Source organism: Ornithorhynchus anatinus, chromosome 1, assembly GCF_004115215.2.
Source record: "Ornithorhynchus anatinus isolate Pmale09 chromosome 1, mOrnAna1.pri.v4, whole genome shotgun sequence".
NCBI classification, from domain to species: domain Eukaryota; kingdom Metazoa; phylum Chordata; class Mammalia; order Monotremata; family Ornithorhynchidae; genus Ornithorhynchus; species Ornithorhynchus anatinus.
The window spans coordinates 170,660,968-170,684,867 of NC_041728.1; the positions used below are offsets into that span (position 1 = coordinate 170,660,968).

At 44.2% G+C, this 23,900-nt stretch overlaps 1 protein-coding gene across 23 annotated transcripts in view; it reads left to right on the forward strand.

Annotated features, from left to right (window-relative positions):
- CLASP1 (cytoplasmic linker associated protein 1) overlaps positions 1-23,900 on the forward strand; it is a 316,975-nt gene that overhangs the window by 256,653 nt on the left and 36,422 nt on the right. For 12 of the 23 annotated variants that reach the window (XM_029070008.2, XM_029070041.2, XM_029070295.2 and 9 more), the window contains 6 exons: positions 1,102-1,208; positions 8,050-8,166; positions 14,523-14,673; positions 15,513-15,765; positions 18,236-18,426; positions 21,107-21,235. In XM_029070008.2, the coding sequence (XP_028925841.1) occupies positions 1,102-1,208; positions 8,050-8,166; positions 14,523-14,673; positions 15,513-15,765; positions 18,236-18,426; positions 21,107-21,235 (948 nt within the window). The remainder of the gene's footprint in view (positions 1-1,101; positions 1,209-8,049; positions 8,167-14,522; positions 14,674-15,512; positions 15,766-18,235; positions 18,427-21,106; positions 21,236-23,900) is intronic. The other 11 variants (XM_029070425.2, XM_029070636.2, XM_029071041.2 and 8 more) reach the window with 1 other exon arrangement.

The following is a 23,900-nucleotide window of genomic DNA, read 5'->3' on the forward strand; positions in this document are numbered from 1 at the left end:
GCCAAAGGGCAAGTGCCAATGTAATTGTTTGTTGCCCCCTCTAGACTGTAAGCTCCTTGTGGGCAGGGATCATGTCTACCAACTCCATCATATTATACTTTCCCAAGCGGTGGATTCAGTGCTCTACAGAGTAAGTGCTTAATGAATACCATTGATGGATTGAATGTAAATGAGACCGTAGTGGATCACTTCCATAGCAAAATGATATGCATATATTTGTTGGTTTTTAAAGCTGCCTGTACTGTTGGAAAATGGCATTGTTGGTGGCTGTCCTGTTGAGGTGCACTAGTAGTGATGAAACAAGCAAAATTAGGACATGCAAACAGAGACAGCTGTGAGATATCTGGGGTGAATAAAGAGTGCACTTCAGCCCCATAGCACCTACATACATATCGGTAATTTATTCATACCAATGTCTGTCTCCCCCTCTTGACTGTAAACTTGGTTGTGGGCAGGGAATGTGCCTACCAACTCTGTTATAATGTACTCTCTCAAGCGCTTAGTACAGAGAAGCAGCATGGCTCAGTGGAAAGAGCACGGGCTTAGGAGTCAGGGGTCATGGGTTCTAGTCCCGGCTCCTCCCCCTGTCAGCTGTGTGACTTCGGGCAAGTCACTTCACTTCGCAGTGCCTCAGTTACCTCATCTGTAAAATGGGGATTAAGACTATGAGCTTCATGTGGGACAACCTGATTACCCTGTATCTACCCCAGCTCTTAGAACAGCACTCGGCACATAGTAAGCGCTTAACAAATACCAACGTTATTATTATTATTACAGTGCTCTGCACACAGCAGACAATCAGTCATGTTTATTGAGCACTTACTGTGAGCAGAGCTCTGGGTACCAGGGCACTTGGGAGAGTACAGTACAGCAGACACATTCCTTGCCCACTACGAGCTTACAGTCTAAAGGTGACACAGACAACAGTATGAGTAAATCAGTTACGGATATGTAAATAAGTGCTGTGGGGCTCAATAAGTGCTCAATAAATACTTGTTTGACTGATTGATATGTTGTTTACATCTAGTTTCTTCCTGCTGTATCATCCAGCATGATATGGAGTTCCCCATCTCATGACCCTTTGTCTGCTTTTTGACCCAGGGCTCCCCCAGCAATACCATTGGTCGAACTTCCTCACGCCATTCCAGCAGCCGGACCAGCCCCTTGACCTCACCTACCAACTGTTCCCACGGAGGCCTGTCGCCCAGGTAAAGTGGTTGTCCCCGGCGAGAATGCTTACAGCTACCTCAACTTCCCACCTGGCTCCAGATTTCGTTGTAAGATCAGCCGCTTCTGATCGTCCAACCCGCTCCCTCAGGGGTGGGTTTTCCACAGGGCTACTTAGCCTACGTCCCCACTGCGATATTTCGATATCTCGACGGCTCATCCAGAGCACCGGAGAACAGTTTTTCTGGGTGTCTGCCTCCCCCAAATCCAAGATCTGTCCTCTGTGGGCTTTCACTTTGAGGAGAGATGAGGCAGTGTTGTGATTTTGAAACCGCACTGGAGGTAAACTGTTAAGGACAATGGGAATATGGAGTACCCTTCGGGTCTGCTGGGTGGAAGTCGGGCTAGGATACCCAACTCTCTTGTGACTGTGTTGCAGGGGCTTCGAAAATCCTACTCAGTCAGTCAGTGGTATTTATTGAGCGCTTACTGTGTGCGGAGTACTGTACTAAGTACTGGGGAGAGTACGGTATATCAGAGTTGGTAGACATGGTCTATTTATTTGCTATTGTTTTACTGAGATGTTCATCCCCTAGATTCTATTTATTGCTATTGTTCTTGTCTGTCCGTCTCCCCCGATTAGACTGTAAGCCCGTCAAAGGGCAGGGACTGTCTCTATCTGTTACCGATTTGTACATTCCAAGCGCTTAGTACAGTGCTCTGCACATAGTAAGCACTCAATAAATACTATTGAATGAATGAATGAATGAATGTATGAATGAATATCCTACCAATAGACCTCAGTGGGAGGGGATACTATACAGATTAAATATCCAGGTAACCAAATAGCAAGGGAGTAGTGATATTTTCAGTCGATTAATAGTACTTAGTAAGCACATACTCTGTGCAGAACAGTGACACTAAGCACTTTGGAGAGTACAACAGAGTTGGTAGACACTCTCCCCAGCCTCACAGAGATTCTAATCTAGCCGGGGAGGCAACCACCAAAATAAATTGTGGGCTTCCAACTTAGCAGATCTGGTGGGCTTCCCTGCAGGTGGGCTTTGGGGGAGCCCCATCTCAAAATCTCATATACCTACCGCTTTTCTGTTTCCACAACTCCCAGAGCAGAAATCAGCCGAGCAGACAACTCTCAGCATATCCAGCGTTGTAGTTTTTTTTGATGTTTCTTTGACCCTCCCGAGGGTCTCACAAAATAAACTCCTTCCAGAGAAGTATATGCGTGTGGGCCTGTCAGGGCCTCACCTGATCATGGTTAAGTCCAGCAGTCTTAGTTCGGGAGTGGCTGGGAGTTAGAAAATAATAATAATAATAATAATAATAATAATAATAATGATGGTATTTGTTAAGCGCTTACTTTGTGCAAAGCACTCTTACTGTCCTTTGCGAATGCTTGGGGTGGTGACCCTCGGGAGCTCATTAGGCCACCCAGGCACCACAGGGTCATTTTCCCCATCAGCCACACCTTCAAATTCCAGGGATGGGTGTGTGTGGGTTTGCGTGGGTGTGCATGCATGCATACATGTGTCAAATTTGTATACATCTATAGATCTAGGTATATAGAGAGATAGTTATATGCATGTATTTATCTCTCTATAAAGTTAATGCACACTATATATAAATACACAAAAACAGTGTATACACACTGGTTAGCCTATATATAACACATGGATATGTGTGTGTATCTATGTATGCATACATATGTGTGTGTGTGGGTGTGTATATATATATATATAGATAGATATATATATATACACACATATATATATATACATACATAAACATATTCAGGGTAGAGCGTGCTGAAATCCTGAGACATAACTCAACCCGATCCCAAGAAGACCAACTTTCTGTGGGCCACAGAGGAGTCGCCATTTGAAAACAAAGGGAAGGCTACAGATAGGATGGTGATCTATCCCATAACCGAGTGGACAGTCACCTTTCAGAGACCTCTATTCTCAGACAAGGTGGCCGATTTGCACAAGTGTAGTCAGTCAATCAGTGGTGTTTATTGAGCGCTTACTATGTGCAGAGCTCTGTACTAAGCACTAACTGCACCACTTGAACTCTTTATTCTTGACCGTTTGGGTGTCGGATGACCAACTGTGAATCTTTTCCATCTCTTGGGCGGGCTTACCACAGCCCAGCCTCCTGCTGGTGGCCTCTGGTCAATGACCATGTGGTTTTGCTGAGCGATCCACCCATCTCCCCCTTCCCCAACCTAATCTCTTCCCAACTCCGGTATAAATCCCAAAATAGAGGTGAGGGGAAACTTTCAACTCCTGTCTGAACCCTGTCCATGGCCCTATCTTTTTTTATCCATCCCAAGGGATCAGGGAGCTGACTGGAGCTAATGAGAGGGAAAAAACAAGTTTTTCGATCTTGTTGCAAAAAACAAGTAAACTGTTTCCGCTCCCCGACAGACTTAGTTGATTGAACAGAGAACTGTCCAAAAGCAGGAACCATTTTATTCTTGCATGGTGGAGTTTCTCATCAGAAATACACTGTTTTGGACCCACATCCGGCAAGAATTTTCAAGTGTAATTCATCCCTTGCACAAGTTTGTGCCTCGTTTAGATCGTTTAGATAGTTTAGATATGCAGAGGGCGAGAAGAAAGGGTTTTAGGTATGTGGTGGAGGAGTCAGTATTTGAATACAAAGGGAAGGATACAGACTGCATGGTCCTCTATCCCATAACCGATTGGGTGGACAGTAGCCTTTTGGAGACCTCTATTCTCGGTTGTATAAGCCTCAGGCAAGGTGGCAGAATTGCACAAGTGCCATCAATCAATTAGTGGTATTTATTGAGCGCTTACTATGTGCAGAGCCCTGTACCTTGCACTTAACTGCACCGCCCAAACTCTTTATTCTTGACTATCTGGGTGTTAGTTGTCCAATTGTGGATCATCTCCATCTCTTTCTGCTCCTTTTCTCCCTTTCACTGCTGCCTTTAGACTATTTCAGGGCCCAGAAGTCCTTTCACCATGTGGTAGGCAAGCATAGTCAAAGAGTTGTCGCTCACACAATTCACTTTGCTCCACAAACCTCTCAGATGAGTGGTTTGGTCAGGTTGAGGGTGGGCTGCTGAGGTAGTTTATGGGAAAAGGGGTAATGATAATAATAAAATAATCATAATAGTGGTGTTTGTTAAGTCCTTACTATGTGCCAGACACTATACTAAGTGCTGGGGTGGATACAAGCAAAACCAGTTGGACACAGTCCCTGTTCCACGTGGGGCTCACAGTCACAATCCCTGTTTTACAGATGAGGGAACTGAGGCACATAGCAGTAGAGTGACTTGCCCAAGGTCACACAGCAGACAAGTAGCGGACCTGGGGCTAGAACCCATGACCTTCTGACTCCCAGGCCCATGCTTTCTCCACTCTACCATGCTGCTGCTTCAGGGTATACTCCTCAGGGGTCCCAGCCCCTACAGGACTGCAGATGGCAGCTCTCTACCTTGAAGAAGCCATCCACGGTGGCTTCAAAAGCATCCAGATCCCTTCGTGCAGATGGTGAAGTAGGTTGAGGCACAACCCTCATCCCGAGATTGGGTCACTGAAATCGGATTTAATTTTGCCGTGCTCTCCAACGGGTAAGCCCAACTTTCAATGTCACTGCTTAGGCAGAGTTCAAAAAATAGAGCAGTGCCAATGTACTGGCAGGATAAAAAAAAATCCAGATCGATCAATCGGTGGTATTTATTGAGCACTTACTGCATGCAAGCACTGTATTGAGTGCTTGATCCATCATAAGCCTTTCCTTATAAGGAAACATCTTTTCAGAAGCTTTGTGTTTCTTGTCATTTGGTAAATTTCTTGAGAGTAGAAAGAAGTGGCATAGTAATTTTTGGCATAATAATTTTCCATAATTATAGTATTGGGAAAATACAGGTTGTTGCCTGTAAACTTGATAAGACATCCTGATTATAGAGTAACAGAGTGACCACAGCCTTAGATAAATGATATCGGAGAAGTGTCACTTATGACCCTGGCCATTTCTTTTCCCCGATTTATTGGGATCAAATTTCTGACTTTCAGATGATCCCTTCAATTCTTCTTGGTTTCAGAATGGCCCAAAAGCTGTGACCTGTGACTCATAGGGCGTTTTCAGACTTATTACCATTAAAGGCAAGCCAAACTGAGGCCTGATGGTGTTTCAAGTGGGAGGCTGGGGTCCTCAATGTCAAAAACAGATGAAAAATTGAGGAGAAGCAGGATAGGATACAGGCCCTTGGACCTGGCTCTGAAGAGGTTATTGATGACCTTAGAAAACCCAGTCTGAGTGGACTAAAGGTGTAAAAAACCTCACTGCAGTATGTAGAGAAGAGAATTGGTGGAGAGGAAATGAAGGCAGTGAGATTAAATGACCTGTTCTAGGAGTTTGGACAGGAATGGGTATGGGGCAATGTGGTGATAGCTGTAAAAGACCATGGATCAAAAGAGGGTTGGTTTTTTTTTAGAACTGGGGAGATCTGAGTGGGTTTAAAGGGGAGGTAGTTGAGTGAGAAGTTGAAAATGTCAGCAGAGGAGGGAAGGAAATTAGGGGTAAGTGCTTTTGGGAGGTGATAAGGTCAGAGGCACAGGTATCGAGGTGTATTTAGGAGAGTGAGACAGTAGAAAAGCAGGGGAGAAATGCACGGAAGCATCAGTAGAGGGCCACAGAGGGGGTATCAGGGAAGATTTTGGAATTTCATGATTGATGGCTTCGATTTTACCTAAAAGAATTTGGCAAGGTTTTCAAGGACTTGGGAGGGAAGTAGTAGAGGGTATCAATCGATCAGTCAAGGCATATAATAATAATAATAATAATAATAATAATGGTATTTGTTTAGCTCTTACTATGTGCCCAGCACTTTTCTAAGCACTGGGATAGATGCAAGGTCATCAGATCCCATGTGGAGCTCATCGTCTTAATCCATTTTACAGATGAGGTCACTGAGGCATAGAGAAGTTAAGTGGCTTGCCCAAGGTCATACAGCAGACAAGTGGCAGAGCTGGGATTAGAATCAGGTCCTCTGACTCCCAAGCCCATGCTCTTGCCACTAAGCCACACTGCTTGCTTCCTGTGTGCAGAGCACTGTACTGAGCACATGGGAGAGAAAAATCCAGCAGAGTTGGTAGATGTGTTCGCTGCCCACAGGGAGTTTTCAGTTTAGAGGCGATCAGTTAAAGGTGACTAGCATTTAATTTACACAATCAAGGCTGGCTGACAACTTCTGTGGCATCTTTTTAGTAAACTCTGAACTGGACTGATACACTGCTTCCGGCTCCCTGTAACCTGGAGGCTTGTTGTGGACAGGGGACATGTCTATCAACTCTGTTGGATTGTACTATCCGAAGCGCATAGTACAGTGTTATGCACACAGTAGGCACTCAACAAATACCAATGATGAGGATGGTATTATGCCCAAAGGATCTTGGCCCCTGCATCTCAAACTACCTACACACCTGTACATGTACACACATGCAGACACACACATACACACAAAGTGAAACCTGCTTTTAAGAGGGCGATACCTTCTGAGAAAACTTTTCCGTATTTCGGCTGCCGCAACAGATTTAGTGATTTTTCTCTCTCATGAGCCTCAAAGACATCTGCGGCTTCCACTCTTCCACTTTAGAGCTAGGTAGCCGGTTGGTTTACAGTTAGGCTAGTAGGGTGACATTTCCAACCCCTAGGGTGCCTGCATCTTTGTGGGGACTACAGGTGGTAGTTGAAGGTTGGGAAAAGATGGTGGAAGTCAATTTGGAAAGAATGGTAGAGCTGGTGAGCAGAAAACAGAGTCGAGTTAGAACCCACCAGAGTAAGTTTCTACTGGTAGAAGTGGGCCTGTGACCTGGATCTCTGCCCGTCACCCACGGCCTGGGTAGAGGGACCTCAAGAAGGGTCCCTTAAACCTTTTTGGGCCTCAGTCTTCCTCTCTGTGAAATGGTGGTTGGCCTAACCTTTCATATGTAGAGCTTTGAGCTCTGTTATGCACATGTACTCATCTAAGCTTTAAATTTGTGGTCTCTAATCTTGTAGACCGCAACACTCCTCGACTGACTTCCCATGAGCCACCACTAATAATCAGGTACCAGCCAGGACCTTTCTGCAAACCATGGCTTAAAGATGCCGTGCTTCTATGACCTCTTTTTCTGATAATTATAATATAATTGTGGTATTTATTAAGTGCTTAATAACAAGCAACAAGTCAGGCTGAGGTAGAGATGCACTCGATAGAGGCTCAGTTCAGAAGTCTGTGATTTTTCATGTTTTTAAAGCTGAGTGAATTCCTTTGGTTCAGCGGTACAAAAGTCATTTTACATGAGTCTTTCAGAAACAACTCCCGTCCTCAGAATCGAAGCGGGTATATGTACTGCTTTTCTCGCTCTTTTTTGGCACGTTTGAGGAATTATATTACAATCTCTATGATCGAGATTCCTACTCTCTCTTCCCTCTTTCCCTCCATCGCCAGTCAACCAATCAGTAGTGTTTATTTAGCACAGCAGTGTATTGAGGCCTTTGGAGAGGACAATAGATATAGCAGATCCTATCTCTGCCCACAGGGAGTTTACAGTCTAATGGACGAGAATGCCAGTAATCTATACATCTATGCCTTCATTTGGGGAGTTGAGAGAATACAGTTTGGCCAGTTCACAGGGAAATTGAAAAGAAATCTCGACCCAATTTATAGCATGTATAAATGGAAGGCTCTCCTTGAAGTATCCTGTCTAATTTTGTTTCTGTTGATTTTGATCTAGCTTTCCTCAGGAGCGTAATTCACTAAATCACCCAGATTATAGTTTCTCCCCCCGCCTTCTGCTTTCTCCCTCTCTCTTTCTCTCTCTGATTTTTTTCCTCCTCTGCTCACTACAGTCGGTTCTGGGGTTGGAGTGCCGATGGGCTGTCGAAGCACACCCCTCCCCTTTCCCAGCCTAACTCCATCCCCACTGCTCCTTCCCACAAGACTTTCAGGCGTTCTTACTCTCCCAGGTAACACGCTACCTGTTAAACTTGTCTGAGGTGTCACAATATTATTGCATTTCCAAGGTCGCCTTTTGATTTCTTTTTTTTTAACAAAAGCTTTTCAGATGCCTTGAAGGGGAGCATCGTAACATCTTCCAAGAATTGGAGTGTGGGAAGCCAGAGAGAGACCTGTAGGGGTGCGTGGGGCACTGTGAGGGGAACCTCAGGTTGTCTTCTTGCCTCCTCCATTTACAATGTTGCATTCACCCACAGTATAATAGGCTGAAGGATTCTAGGCTGCAGCTTTTTCTTTAGGTCTCCACTCCAGGTAGTCCCTCCCTAGTGAAAAATAATAAGAATAATAATAATAATTGTATTTGTTCAGCACTTACCGTGTACCAAAGCACTGTACTAAGCACTAGATACAAGATCATCAGGTCCCACATGAGGCTTAAATTGTAAGTAGGAGGGAGAATGGGTACTGAACCCCCTTTTTATGGGTGAGGGAACGGAGGCCCAGAGAAGTTAAGTGACTTGCTCAAAGTCACATAGCAGGCAAGTAGCAGAAGTGGGATTAGAACCGAAGTCCTTTGACTCCCAGGCCCGTGCTCTTTCCACTAGGCTGTGCCTCTAGGCCAAGCACAGAGCCGCGATTTAATTTTCATGCGGGTGCCCAAACCAGATAGCCCCTCAACTGTGTTCTTGATTGTATCTATCGCTCAGTGTGCTGACATGTTGAGATTTATAGACTAAGGCGTAAATTCCAGGGCCAAAATATGTCAGAGACTCGAATTGCGCCTGATCCTCCTTACCTGTGAGCTCAAAACAGAAACAGCTGATAAGACACATCAGGCCGTCTGCACTTGGAATTTGGAATTTGAGAGCCCCGGTGAGTTCAAGAGATGGGGATATGTCACATTTGGCCTCAAACCTGTGGGATGGGAAGGAGCTCAAACATAACACCTCCCTGGTCTCTGGAGCAGCAGGTTGGAGAGGATCAGTCACGGCTTACAAAACTCAAAATTCAGAGCAAAATTTCCACCAACACCTTAAAGGGAAGAGGAGTTCACTGCATAGTCTACATTGAAGCCTGAGACATGTTCAGGTTCTTCTCCTGTTAAGTCAGAAGCTCAGTTAGTTTCAGCTGACAAGTTTTCATCTCCATCAATTAGGAAGTCCAAGCAGAAGTCACAACTCTTCCCTCTTACCTATGGCCTGGACCTTGGAGAATGGTACACTTCTTTAATTAATCAGTCATATTTATTGAGTGCTTACTGTGTGCAGGACACTGTACTAAACTCTTGGCAGAGTACAACACGACAATATAACAGACACATTCCCTGCCCACAATGAGCTGACAGTCTAGAAATGTTAGAATTAAAAGGATAACTTGATCTCCCTCTTCCAGGTTTGCCTTGCCCACTGTTCTATGTCCAAATGTGTCTTGTTCCTTATGAGTGTTTAAGAGTTTGTAGGAGGAAGAGGAGGAGGATGAGTGGTGGGAGCTGTAATAGAAATAATATCAGCATGTGCTAAAGGCCCACTTGGTACAGTGCATAGAGGTAGGCATCTGCAAAGTACATAATCACAAAATGACACGTTCCCTGCCCATAGCTTATACTCTAAGAAGGAAGACAAAAAGTTTTTTCAATGCCATTTATTTAATATGAAAAATTATCTTCTGGGGATCCCATGTTTCGTTGCTTTTATCTCCTAAAACTGGGTGGTCTACGTTTCCATACAGCATCAAGAACCCAGTGCCTGGTTACAAGTCTTGGGTCAGTCACTTATCCATTGCGTGCCCAACTTCTTCACCCTGTAGAGTGAACATAGTAATGATAATAGTCACTGTGGTATTCGTTAAGCTCTTGCTAAGCGCTAGGATAGTCACAGGTCATTCAGGTTGGGCACAGTCCCGTCCCACAAGGGGCTCATGGTCTAAGCGGGAGGGAGAACAGGAATTGAGTTCTCTTTCTAGATTAGAAAACTGAAACACAGAGAAGTTATGTGACCACCCAGGGTCACACTAAAGTCAAGAGGCAGAGCCGGGATTAGAACCCAGGTCTTCTGACTCCCATGCCAGTGAACTTTTCACCAGGCCACACTGCTTCCGCCCAAGGAAGCACTGAATCATCTTTTCGTCATCCTCCCACAGTTTGGTGCGCACCTCTCCCCTGCTGTGGGCATAACTCCCTTGAATTCTTGTTTATTTCCAAACTCGGTGCCCATGCCCAATCTCAGTGCTAAGTATCACATTTTGAGGTGCCAACAAATTTTATGTCTAAACACATAAATATATATAAAAAAAGTGTTTTCCAGCAAACTGACATTTCCTTAACCCATCCACACTGTCCTGAAGCAATGTACAACTAGGGTAGTATCTGCTTTACAGGCATAAATCTCGGTCATCACCTTGGTGATGGTTTGCAGGCTGATCTCCCTTCAGTCAATCAATCAATCGATGGTATTTATTGAGTGCTTACCATATGCAGAGCACTGTACTAAGCACTTGGGAGCGTACAATATTAAAGACTTGGTAGACACATTCCCTGCCCACAGTGAATTTGCAGTCTAGAAGACTTCCGCATTTCTTATGCAATTGGATCTATACCCTTCAAAGCACTTATGTGCAGCTCCCTAATTTATTTATATTAAAGTCTGTCTCCCCATCTAGGCTGTAAGCTCCTTGGGTTAGGGGGCATGTCTAATTATAATAATAATAACGGTATTTGTTAAGTGCTTACTATGTGTAAAGCTCTGTTCTAAGCGTTGGGGTAGATATAAGCTAATTAAGTTGGACACAGTCCTTGTACCACATGGGACTCACAATCTTAATCCCCATTTTACAGATGAAATAATTGAGGTGCAGCATAGTGAAGTGACTTGCCCAAAGTCACCCAGCAGACACGTGGCAGAGTCGGGATTAGAAACCAGGTCCTTCTGACCCCAGGCCTGTGCTCTATCCATTAGGACATGCTTCTTCCCTCTACCAACTCTGTTGTATTGTACTCTCCCAAACGCTTAGTACAGTTCCTTTGTGTTATAAGGGAGCGAGGGAGAAGGGGAACTAGAGGCATTTTTTAAATCTTTAGCTGCCTCAAGTTCAAAGGGAGAGAGAGAGATCAGGACACACCTCAGTCAACGAAGCTAAAGTTAACCCTAGCCGATAAATGAAATCCCATCCTTGCTACCCAGTGGAGATTGATGCCCACAATACTGAAATAAAATTGCATTGTAAAAGAACATCTACCATTTGGTCTTTACTAATTCAGACTGAATTTCTCTCTTCCTCACTCCCTGCCCCCAATTTTAAATATATATCATATTATATTTGTGAAGTTTCACTTTGCAGAGAAGCATTTTGAATTTCCTTCCTAGAGTTAGCAAGGTCACTGGATGCAGGTTCTGAATAAAAACAAATACCAGAAAGTTCACTTTAATTCTGTACCAAATACACTTCAATCATAAGAAAACGAAGACTAGAATGATGGGATTTTCCATTTTACAGATGGCGGGAGTGAAGGTAAATTAATCCTGTATTCTTTAGTTGTAGAATGTCATGCCATCTGAAATGAAATCTCTTGAAAAGTGAAACGATGAAAATATTGGCTGAATTTTGATCAGAGAGCTGAAATTGGTTTGTAAAAGTGACGTATGGAAAATAATATTGTGACACCCCTTAAAGGTCACCATCTTCCGACTACTTTTCATTCATCCCGTAACTCTTTCGGTTTTCTGCATGGGCTAATGTTATTCTTTTTTGTCGTCGTGACTAGCAGTCTTTTTTCTAGATGTTTTATTCCATCTTGCATTAGTGATTGATTTAAATCATATACAGTCTTTACATACATATGAATACACATGCACTGGCCAGATGAACAATGCCTTTGTTCAAACAACTATCGGTGGTATTTAAAGAGTGGGAGCAAAAACCCTTTTTTCCATTCTTCAATGTCCTGAAGAAATCTCTCCTTTGGATTGCTACACATATACTGCTTTGTTGAACTGGGGTGGCTTGAAATCTTGACTTTTGTTCAAGTACTCTGATTTCTGCCAGTTCATGATTCGAATTTCAGCTGTACATGTATGCCGGTACACACATTTCTTTTCATTCTGTGTCAAAGCCAACCATAATGTCCTAAGTGCCCGTCCTCTGGTAGATGTTTTGTAAGTTGCCGGATATCATCCATAGTGTGTGTCTGTTTCTTTTTCTTTTGATTAGGGAGGGGGAAAACGATCTCAAGATTGACCTCGGACTGACTCAGGGTCCTCAAATTCTATTTCCAGCTCTCACTCCTAGCTTTCAGCCGTCTCTGAGGGCTTTCAGCCTCTCCTAACCCAGGTCTAATGGCTGTTCATAATATTTAGCCATTAATAGTCACTTGGTTGAAAAAGAATTCTGTCACCCTGAAACATCAGTGAGAAGTCTTTTCTGAGTCCTGCCTGACATGCTTCACAAACCCTCCCAAAAACAATGTTAATGAAAACTCTGCTTGCTTATTTTCTGTGGAGTGCTCCTGTGCCTGGTTGGAGAGGACCTGATAAATTTCCATCGAGGCAGCTCTGTTTTCGTGTGGACGGGAGCTCAGGGTGCCAGGAGATCGAAGGAAACTGGAAACTGGTTACCCACACCTTATTGGGTTTTAGTTGCTTTTCTCCTAAACAGATTTCCTCCCCGAGAGAACTTCATAGTGTGTAGAAGCTTGGTGGTGTTTAAGCCCTTAGATGATGTTGTACGCCTATGCAGAGCCAGGAATACATTGGACACTTTTTCCTGAAATGAGAGACATTTGAAGATTGCCATATTCTTATCCTTTTCATTCCTGTTTCATTCCTGTTTCACTTGGTTTCCTGGTCGTTCCACCCTTCAGACACTTCCCAGGAGATATTTGTTTTCTCCTTAGAATCCTCTACTTCTGTTTAGGAGAAGCAGCGTGGCTTAGTGGCAAGAGCACGGGTTTGGGAATCAGAGGACGTGGGTTCTAATCCCGCTCCGCCACTTGTCTGCTTTGTGACCTTGGGCAAGCCACTTAACTTCTCTGTACTTCAGTTACCTCATCTGTAAAATGGGGCTTAAGACTGTGAGCCTCATGTGGGACAACCTGATTACCTTGTAACTACCCCAGCGCTTAGAACAGTGCTTGGCACATAGTAAGCGCTTAACAAATACCATAATAATAATAATTTCCCCTGTCTGTAATCTATTTTCAAGTCACTCTCCCCCTATAGACTGTAAGCTCCTTATGGGCAGGTATCTATATCAAATCTGTTGTATTGCACTTTCCCAAGTGTTTAATACAGTGCTGTGCCTGCAGTAAATGCTCAATAAATACCATTGATTCATAGACTGATTGATAGACTCTCATCTTTAACCTGGTATGCCCTTTTCCTGCAATCCCAATTTGCAAGTTGCTTTAGAGGGTGGTTGTCCATTCACCAGACAATTCTCCCAAGTTTTCCCTTGCTGGGGAAAATCATTAAAAAAAAATGTAACTTTCCCTTAAACTAGGAAGGCAGATACTTCTTTTCCTTTCCAGAGCAGATCTACCCAGAAAATTCTCCCTTTTTGAAAATCTTTATTTCAAGGCTTATTTTGAATTTCCACGTTGTCATTCATTTTCCTATTTGGTTCCATTTTTTTTCCCCATTCCTTAATTTACTTCTTTATTCACCAGCTCACCTCTTACATAATGTACGTATATCTCCTTTAAGGCTCTAAATGACATTTCAGAACTAGGTGACATTCTCAGCGAGCTCTCCGATTAGACCCGCCCACACTTGAGTGTTCAGGATACCATTAATGGGGTGGACCTAGCTTTGAGGCAGGGAAGTAGAGATGGTAGATGAGGCTGTTGGGATTTCCACTAACTTGGTCTGCTAGTTCGTTCTTCATCTTACGGGGGGGGCTGGGCCTTTGGGTTTGAGTCTGAATATTTGGGGCCAGTAATTCAGAAAATCTTTCTTTTCACTATCAAAATTGAAAACAAGTTTTTCCCTCTCATTAAGACACCAACTGTCGGTATGTCAGATGTAGCGTTTCCCATTATCTTTTATTTGTTCGATCATATTTATTGAGCACTTACTGTGTGCAGAGCACTGTACTAAGCGCTTGAAAGAGTGCAGTACAACAATAAACAGTCCAGGGTGATCCAAACCACCGCTGTCCTGTGTTTGGGTCGAGATCCATCACGTCAGAACGCTTCTTGAACGAGAGAAGAGAATGCTTTCTCAGATGGGGGTTTGTGCTGAAGGATGTCTGCTGAGATGCTCTCTTTGGTATATTCCAACTATCCTGAAACTTAAAGTCTAAAAGTTCATCAGACTCAAAGTCAAACGCGATTCTCGAATCGGTGGGTAACTTTGAATGTGCCTTTGATCTTTAGCATGCTGGATTATGACACCGAGAACCTCAACTCAGATGAAATCTACAGCTCTCTTCGTGGAGTCACAGAAGCGATTGAAAAATTTAGTTTTCGTAGCCAAGAGGATCTAAATGAGCCAATTAAAAGGGATGGCAAGAAGGACTGTGATATTGTAAGTATCCTGATGTCGTTCCCCTACAGAATTCGATCCTTCAACTGAGTATTACTCGTATTTCAAAGGAGTCATCCGTCCCTTGCTATATTATTACTGTTATTGTTAAGGTGTGCACGTGGAGTAAATTTTTATTTGGGTGCTCAAGGGACCCGAGATCTATTAATCCTCATGCTATGAGGGATGATAATCAGTTAATCAATCCATGGAATTTATTGAGCACTTATTGTGTGCAGAGCACGGTACTAAGCACTTGGGAAAGCATAATTGCAACAGGGTTGGTAGAGATGATTCCTGCCCACCAGGAGCTCACAGCCTAGAGGAGGAGACAGACATTAAAATAAATTATGGAGCTGTACATAAATACTGTGAGGTTGAAGGTGGGGGAATAGCAAGGGCTTAAAGGGTCCAGTTCCAAATGTATAGGTGACTCAGAAGGGAAGGGGAGGAGGGAAAGTGATGGCTTAGTTGGGGAAGGCCTCTTAGAGGAGATGTGATTTTAATAAAGACTTTGAAAGTTGGCATAAGAAAAGTCGTTCATCCAGTGAGTCTCAAGATAAAGGAGATAATGCAGAATTTTCAGCTGATAATTCAGAGCAAGTGTCCCCTATCCGCAAGACAATTTTGCACATTGACTCCCACCCAGGAATGCTCCCCTCTCCATCCCCCTGGCCAGATAGCATCGAGTCCCCAAGTATGGTTCTTCACTTGGCCCCACGAGCATCGGTGTGAGCCCTCAACCTCTCTTCGTCTTGTCCCCTCGGCGCTTTTCTGCCCTAAAAATTTGCAGAAAAAATCCAGCCAAGCCCTGACGGGGGGATGCATTTGTCGTGCTTCAGGTCTCCCGAGACGGCGGGATAGCATCTCCGGCCACTGACGTCCGGGGAGGAAGCGACGTGGTGGAAGGAGGCGGCAGGACGGCCCTCGACAACAAAACCTCGCTCCTGAACACCCAGCCGCCTCCGCGGCCTTTCTCCGGGCCCCGGGCTCGAGACTACAACCCCTTTCCTTACACAGATACAATCAACACGTACGACAAGACCGCCCTGAAAGAGGCTGTGTTTGACGACGATATGGATCAGCTTCGTGACGGTGGGTTGTCTCGCTCACCCTGCCGAGCTTGAACTGAAACAGACCTTGCGGTGTGCTGGAACGGGAGATCCCGGTCCAATGTAGATTTCCAAGTGAGGTTGGGTAGAAGTGCTGCATTTCGTTTGGTTTGGGGCAAGTGCACTTTTTTTGCCCTTGAGATTGCCACTCACTGAGGGCTGCAGGGCAGAGTATTTCCTGAAATACTCGTTAATAACCTGACTCTTCCTTTGATTCAGTCATATTTTTGAGTGGTTGCTGTGTACAAAGCACTGTATTAAGCACTTTCCCCTAGTACACTGAGGGCTGCAGGGCAGAGTATTTCCTGAAATGCTCGTTAATAACCTGACTCTTTCTTTCATTCAGTCATATTTTTGAGTGCTTGCTGTGTGCAAAGCACTGTATTAAGCACTTTCCCCTAGTATCTGTCTGGCCATGTACTCTGCTAACAGAGTCAACCTGTCATAATCAGATAGTTGGCTTGGTTGAACAGTGCACTGGGGGCTCTGAAAGGAAGCATTTTCTACATAGTGAGATAGAGGCCCTGGACTTTTAGTACTGTATCTTTAGCAGCGCTTATAGTATTTAGTACTATATAGTATTTAGTAAGCGCTTACTGAGGGCAGAGCACTGTACTGAGAGCCAGGAGACTCTTCACGTTCTTCCTGGTGTTTCCAGGTAGATGGTCATCCATCATATTATCAGAGGCCCACAGGAAAGGCAATTTCAATCAATTGATCGCATTTTTAAGCATTTACTATTATTATAATGATATATGCAGAGCACCATCCTAGGTGCTTTGGGTGAATACAGTACAGAATTAGCAGACACGTTTTCTGCACGTAACAAGCTTAACAGTCTAGAAGGGGAGGCAGATATTAATATGAATAAATAATTTATAATATATAATTTAAAGATATGTACGTAAATCCTGTGGGGTTGGAGGTGGGGTGAATATCAAGGCTCAAAGGTCACAGATTGAAGTGCAATACTTCCCTGCGTACAACAGAGAAAGAAAGTATCCATGTGTACGTAGTTCTAGCTTTTTGAAAAAACTTACATTATACGCTTACAGTTCCCTGGAGAGCTAATAGTAATAATAATAACAGTTATGATATTTCTTAAGTGCTTACTATGTGCCAAGCACTGTTCTAAGCACTGGTGTACTTACAAGGTTATTCATTCTTTCATTCAGTCATATTTATTGAGCACTGTTGTGTGCAGAACATTGTACTAAATGCTTGGGAGAGTATGGTATAACAATAAACGGACACATTCCCTACCCACTTCGAGCTTACAGTCTAGAGTAGTCTAGGGTATCCATTTGGACATGGTCCCTGTCCCGCATGGGACTCTCAGTCTAGGTAGGAAGGAGTAGGATTTAATCCCCGTTTTTCTAGATGAGGAAACTGAGGCACAAAAAAGTGAAAGGAGTTGCCCAAGGACACACAGCAGGCAAGTGGCAGAGCCACTTAGAACCCCAGACCTCTGTCTCCCAGGCCCGGGCTCTTCCCACTAGGCCATGCCGCTTCTCTAATTGCAGGAATAGCTTGCCTCCATGTTGTAAACTTTCAGAATGGAGATTTAAGCCTTTCCCCAGAAGGCACATTGACGTCGTCGTAGTTTTTCAACGGCGGCTTTTCAACACCTCCGGGACTGTCCGCTCCAGTTCACCTACGTGTGGTCAGCTGAGCTGGAGGACCGTGCCTCTAGGGCTCTGCACGCCTCTCAGTACCTGAGCACTGTTCTGTTGGATGAATTCTGGCCTAGCTAGAGAAGAGCCTGGGGATCAAGATAACAACAACAGCAACAACATTAATAATATCCATCCATCAGTCATTCAATCAATCCATGGAATTTACTGAGCTCTTACTGTGTGCAGAGCACTGTACTAAGCACTTGGGAGAGAACAATATAACAGATTTGGGAGATGCACTCCCTGCCCACAACGAGCTTCCAGTCTGGATGGGGTGGTAGACATGAATAGAACTGAACTCGAGCAAGAATGGCAAATCAGTCAGTCAGATTTATTGAGTGCTTACTGAGTGCAGAGCACTGTACTAAGCGCACCGCCCTCTCTCTGGTTTCATACCCCATACAGCTGGTTAGTCAAGTAGTTGGGAATGCCAAGTGTAAGATTGTCCGCACTTTCCCAGCTCCACGCTCAAGGCTCGGGAGGAGGTGAAAGGTCTGAGCATCCTTCTCAGTGCCGGGGCACATCCGAAATGATCATATCGGACATAGGGACTCACAATCTAAGACGTAAGGAGAGCCGGGTTCTTCTTCCCATTTTACAGGTGAGGAAACTGAGACTTGGAGAGGTGAAGTGACTTACCCAAGGTCACCCCGTTCAGGATAGATCTGTTATCACAGCAGTGTATTCAGACTTTTGCAAGTGAACTCTAAATGGGACTAGACTAGTGTCTCTTTACTGTTCCCTGTGGAATAACTTGTTTTTGTTTTGCCCTCCAAGTACCCATTGACCACTCTGATTTGGTGGCTGACCTTCTGAAAGAATTATCCAACCACAATGAGCGGGTGGAAGAAAGGAAAGGAGCCCTGCTGGAGTTACTCAAGATTACCCGGGAAGATAACCTTGGCGTTTGGGAAGAGCACTTCAAAACTATTTTGCTCTTGCTGTTAGAAACCCTTGGAGACAAAGATGTGAGAACATTTTTTTTTTTCATTTGGCCTTTTCCATTTTTCTGAGAAGCAGAATGGTGACTGATAATCCTTAATAATGTGGTATTTGTTCAGCGCTTATTATATGTCTAGTACTGTTCTAGGTGCTGGGGTAGATACAAGTTAATCACATCATATAGTGTCCTTGTCCCACATGGGACTCACAGTCTAAGTGGGAAGGACAGTAGGGATTCAGTCTATTTTACAGTTAATTCAATTCAATTTTACAGTTATACTGAGTCCCAGAGAAGTGAAGCGACTTGCCCAAAGTCATGCAGCAAGCAGGTGGCAGAGCCCAGATTAGAAACCAGGTCTTTTTACTTTCAGGCCTGTCCCTGTTCCACTGGGTCACGCTGCCTCTTTAGGGTCAATTCAAATTATGTTGATCGTTCTTTCAGTTTAAGGTGCTTGCTGTCCATAGAGGGGGAACAGGAGGAGGAGGAGGAAGACTAGCAGTAGTAGTAATAGTATTGTTGTTATATCCAGTAATTGTAGTCAATGAGACTGTTTGGGCCTATGGCTGTTCCAAATAATGGCTTAAAACTTGACTTGTGTTAAATTTAGTTTACTACATGTAGGAATTTCAGGGTAGGTTGGGGGTGTGAAAAGGTCAGAGGCCACCATTTTGGGTATTTTCTACCCCGAATGGAAACTCTTAAATCTGGTCAAAAGTCTGGGGTGAGCAAGGTCTGGAGTCCAGCTCAAGCAGTCCTGGGCGCCATCGCCCCCAACACCCCTCCTCCCAACCCCCAGTGGGATGGGCGCCTGGGCTAGAGAAAGTTAGACTTTTAGGATCTTTTTGAATTTAGGTTTTCACCCGTTTTGGTCAACCTATAGAAAGGATAACCCATTTGATTCGGGTCCTGGAGACAATTTTCTGGGGCTCCTCTGGGTTAGATTCCCCAGGGCAGTTAGAAGGATTCCCCATCAGTCATTGAAGTTTCCAGAATCAGTGAAAATGATCCAGTTAGAAGGCTGTTTTCTCCCACCTACAAAGGGGTTGGTAATAATAATATTAAAAGTGATGATATTTGTTAAGCCCTGGGGGAGATATAAGGTAATCAGGTTGTCCCAAGTGGAGCTCACAGTCTTAATCCCCATTTTACAGATGACGCAACTGAGGCACAGAAAAGCTAAGTGATTTGCCCAAACAGCCAAGTGGCAGAGCTGGGATTAGAACCCAGGACCTGTGACTCTCAAGCCCTTGCTCTTTCCACTGAGCCATGCTGCTTCTGTTGGTCTCCGGGGGCTTGTGAAAAAGTGCCTTGCAAGTGGTCCCTTCAATGATCAATCAGTTAGCAGGGCCTAGTGGATTCAAAATACGGTCCTGGGAGTCGGAAGGACCTGCGTTCTAATGCCAGCTCCACCACTTGTCTGCTCTGTGACCCTGGGCAAGTCACTTTACTTCTCTATGCCTCAGTTACCTCATCTGTAATATGAAGATTCAAACTGTGAGCCCTATGTGGGACATTACTTTGTCCATCTCTATTAGCTTGTATCTACCCCAGCACTGAGTACAGTCTCTGGCACACAGTATGCACTTAGCAAAATGCCATAAAAAAGAGAAGAAATCATCTTGAGGACTTACTGTGGCCAGAGCCCTGTTCCAAGCAGTTGGGAGAGTATAATGCAACAGGATTTCCAACTTCATCTCCAAAGCACTAGGGTCCAGGAAGGGAAAAATGCCTTGAAGAGGGCTAAGGAGGAGGGCAGTGTGTAGTAACTATAAGGAATGAATGCAGAAGATTTTGGGATGAGGAAGGGGAAACTTCCAGTAAGTTGCAGTGGAAACGTGATGTAAACAGAGAGGGGAAATAATGTTAAAGTTAGGTGGATAAAATAACTATCGACTAGAAAGATGTCTTTAACCTCTCGCCGGCCTTTTCTTACTTTTGGTGTTCAGTAATCTCAACGGTCAAAAGTCAGATCAATTCTGTTACTTGTCACTGAATTGGGGTGGGAGAGTTAAGAAGGATGCAAATTGTAATCAAAAATATTGGTTACAATGGTGATCGTGTTTAACATGTTTTTATCAGTCGATAAAGTGATGTCATCTGGAGGATAATAACTGCTATCTTAGTGGGTGAATTGTACAGGCAAATGGCAGAGAATCAGGATGTGCCTTTTAGGTTCTGTTTAATGTAAACTACATTCTCCTTGACTGAGATTAGGTGCCCTGTTTAGAATGGCTGTCATCCAGAAACGTGACACACACACACAACCACACAATTCTATAACCGGCGCAGTGGTACAAGCCTTAATACTAATGATGCAGAGGGTCAGTGAGTATGACAGCGCTCCGGCTACATCAGCAGTCTCACGGGTAATTTCCATAGAAATAGCTGAAGCCACAATGTAGCCACCTTTTGATTTCCAAGAGGGAACTCTGATACAATGCAAATTAACCCTGAGCCTGATAGAGCTGAAAACACTCTAAGAGGTGCAAAATGAACTTGGTTATCAACTCAGAAAAGTGCCTCTGTTGGCTTGGCTCACTGAAGTGTACATCTGACACCATTTTGGAAATGTTGAATTCGTGTACGCTCCTCTTTCCTCCAGAAGAGTCCCATCTGCAGGAATCTGGGCAGCAGAATAAGTTGTTTGAGAAAGCCACGGAGGCATTCCCGGTTTAACGGCATCCTTTCTTTGTCTTGCATTTTAGCACTCGATACGAGCACTGGCGCTAAGAGTTTTGCGGGAGATTCTGAGAAACCAGCCGGCCAGGTTTAAAAACTATGCAGAGTTGACCATCATGAAAACTCTGGAGGCCCACAAAGATTCCCACAAAGAGGTAAGAGACACAGGCCCACTGGGATTGGAATTTTCACCCTACTAGCCTAACTGTAAGCCGACTGCTTACCTAGATGTAAAGTGGAAGAGTGGAAACTCTTTGAGGCTCAAGAGAGAGATCATTAAACATGTGGAGACCAAAACGCAATGTGAAAGTTTTCTCAGATGGAATCTCCCTTTTAAAAGCAAGTTTCACAGTGTGTGTGTGTGTGTGTGTGACTGTGTATATATGTATGTTCATAAATTTGTAGGTATTGAGCTCTTACTGTGTGCAGAGCACCGTACTAAGTGTTTGGGAGAGTACAATACAACAATAAACAGACATTGCCCCAATTCTGTTGGACCTCAGCTCTCCCCATATTCAAAGTCCCTCTACATTCCCACCTCCTCCTTCCCCTCAAACACCTCAAACCTTACAAACCACCATCCATTTTTACCACTTGCATATTTTATTTCATGCATCTCCAGCATCAGGGTATTGTACTTTCCCAAGCACTTAGTACAGTACTCTGGACACAGTAAGCGCTCAATAATACAATTGACTGAATGAATTAATGAACATTTGTTTATTCATTTGACCATTCAGTTATTGTTAATGGAAAGAGCACAGGCCAGGGTCAGGAAAACAGTAGCCACTGGCCTGCTGAGAGAAAATACCTGAACTCCCTCACTTTTAATGATGATAATAATAATAATAATGTTATTTGTTAAGCGCTTACTATGTGCCAGGCTCCATACTGAGCACTGGGATGAACACAATTAAATTGGTTTGGACACAGTCCTTGTCCCAAATGGGGTTCACAGTCTCAATCCCCATTTTACAGATAGAAGCAGCGTGGCTCAGTGGAAAGAGCACGGGCTTGAGAGTAAGGGGTCATGGGTTCTAATTCCGATTCTGTCGCTTGTCAGCTGTGTGACTTAGGGCAAGTCACTTCACTTCTCTGTGCCTCAGTTACCTCATCGGTAAAATGGGGATTGAGATTGTGAGCCCCAAGTGGGACAACCTGATTACCTTGTATCTATCCCAGTGCTTAGAACAGTGCTTGTCCCCGCTCCAGTCTATTCTTCACTCCGCTGCCCGGCTCATCTTCCCGCAGAAACGATCTGGGCATGTCACTCCCCTTCTTAAACAACTCCAGTGGTTGCCTATCGACCTCCGCTCCAAACAAAAACTCCTCACTCTAGGCTTCGAGGCTCTCCATCACCTTGCCCCTTCCTACGTCTCCTCCCTTCTCTCTTTCTACCGCCCACCCCGCACGCTCCGCTCCTCTGCCGCCCACCTCCTCGCCGTCCCTCGGTCTCGCCTATCCCGCCGTCGACCCCTGGGTCACGTCCTCCCGCGGTCCTGGAACGCCCTCCCTCCTCACCTCCGCCAAACTGATTCTCTTTCCCTCTTCAAAACCTTACTTAAAAATCACCTCCTCCAAGAGGCCTTCCCAGACTGAGCTCCTCTTCCCCCTCTACTCCCTCTGCCATCCCCCCTTTACCTCTCCGCAGCTAAAGCCTCATTTTCCCCTTTTCCCTCTGCTCCTCCACCTCTCCCTTCCCATCCCCACAGCACTGTACTCGTCCGCTCAACTGTATATATTTTTGTTACCCTATTTATTTTGTTAATGAATTGTACATCGCCTTGATTCTATTTAGTTGCCGTTGTTTTTACGAGATGTTCTTCCCCTTGACGCTGTTTAGTGCCATTGTTCTTGTCTGTCCGTCTCCCCCGATTAGACTGTAAGCCCGTCAAACGGCAGGGACTGTCTCTATCTGTTGCCGACTTGTTCATCCCAAGCGCTTAGTACAGTGCTCTGCACATAGTAAGCGCTCAATAAATACTATTGAATGAATGAATGAATGAATGCTTGGCACATATTGAGTGCTTAACAAATTATTATTATTATTATTATGACGTAACTGAGGAACAGAGAAGTGAAGTGATTTGCTCAAGGTCACACAGCAGACATTAGAACCCATGACCTTTTGACTCCCAGACCCATGCTCTATCCACTACACTGTGCTGCTTCTCTTAAGATTGAGAGCTCAAGTGGAAACTTCTGCTGGATATGAATCATGTTACTTTTTTATGCTGAATTTTCTTGAGCGCTTAGTACAGTGAATTGTTCCCAATGAGTGCTCCTTAAATCCTATTTCTGCTACTTCATCAGAAGAGACGAACAAGACATGTTCCTGGCCCACAAGGAGCTTATACTCGATTAGACTGTAAGCCCGTCAAACGGCAGGGACTGTCTCTATCTGTTGCCGACTTGTTCATTCCAAGTGCTTAGTACAGTGCTCTGCACATAGTAAGCGCTCAATAAATACTATTGAATGAATATACTCTCATGGGGAAAAGAGACATAAAAATAGTGATAATAGTGGAATCACAATAAATAATTTTATGATCAATTGATTATAGACATATACACAAGTGTTGTAGGTGGTTATAATAAATGCCAGAGTTTGGTAGGTTGATCCATCAATCGTTGGTATTTATTGAGCATTTATTGAGTAACAGGTACAGGAAAAGTACAGTACAACAGAGTTGGTAGATGTAATCTCTGCCCAGAAGGAGTTTAGAGTCTATTGAAGGAGTCAGGCATTAAAATAAGTTAGGGATAGGGGAATTAGTAGAACAGAAGTGTTGCAGGGTTGGGGTTGGTATCAGAATGCTT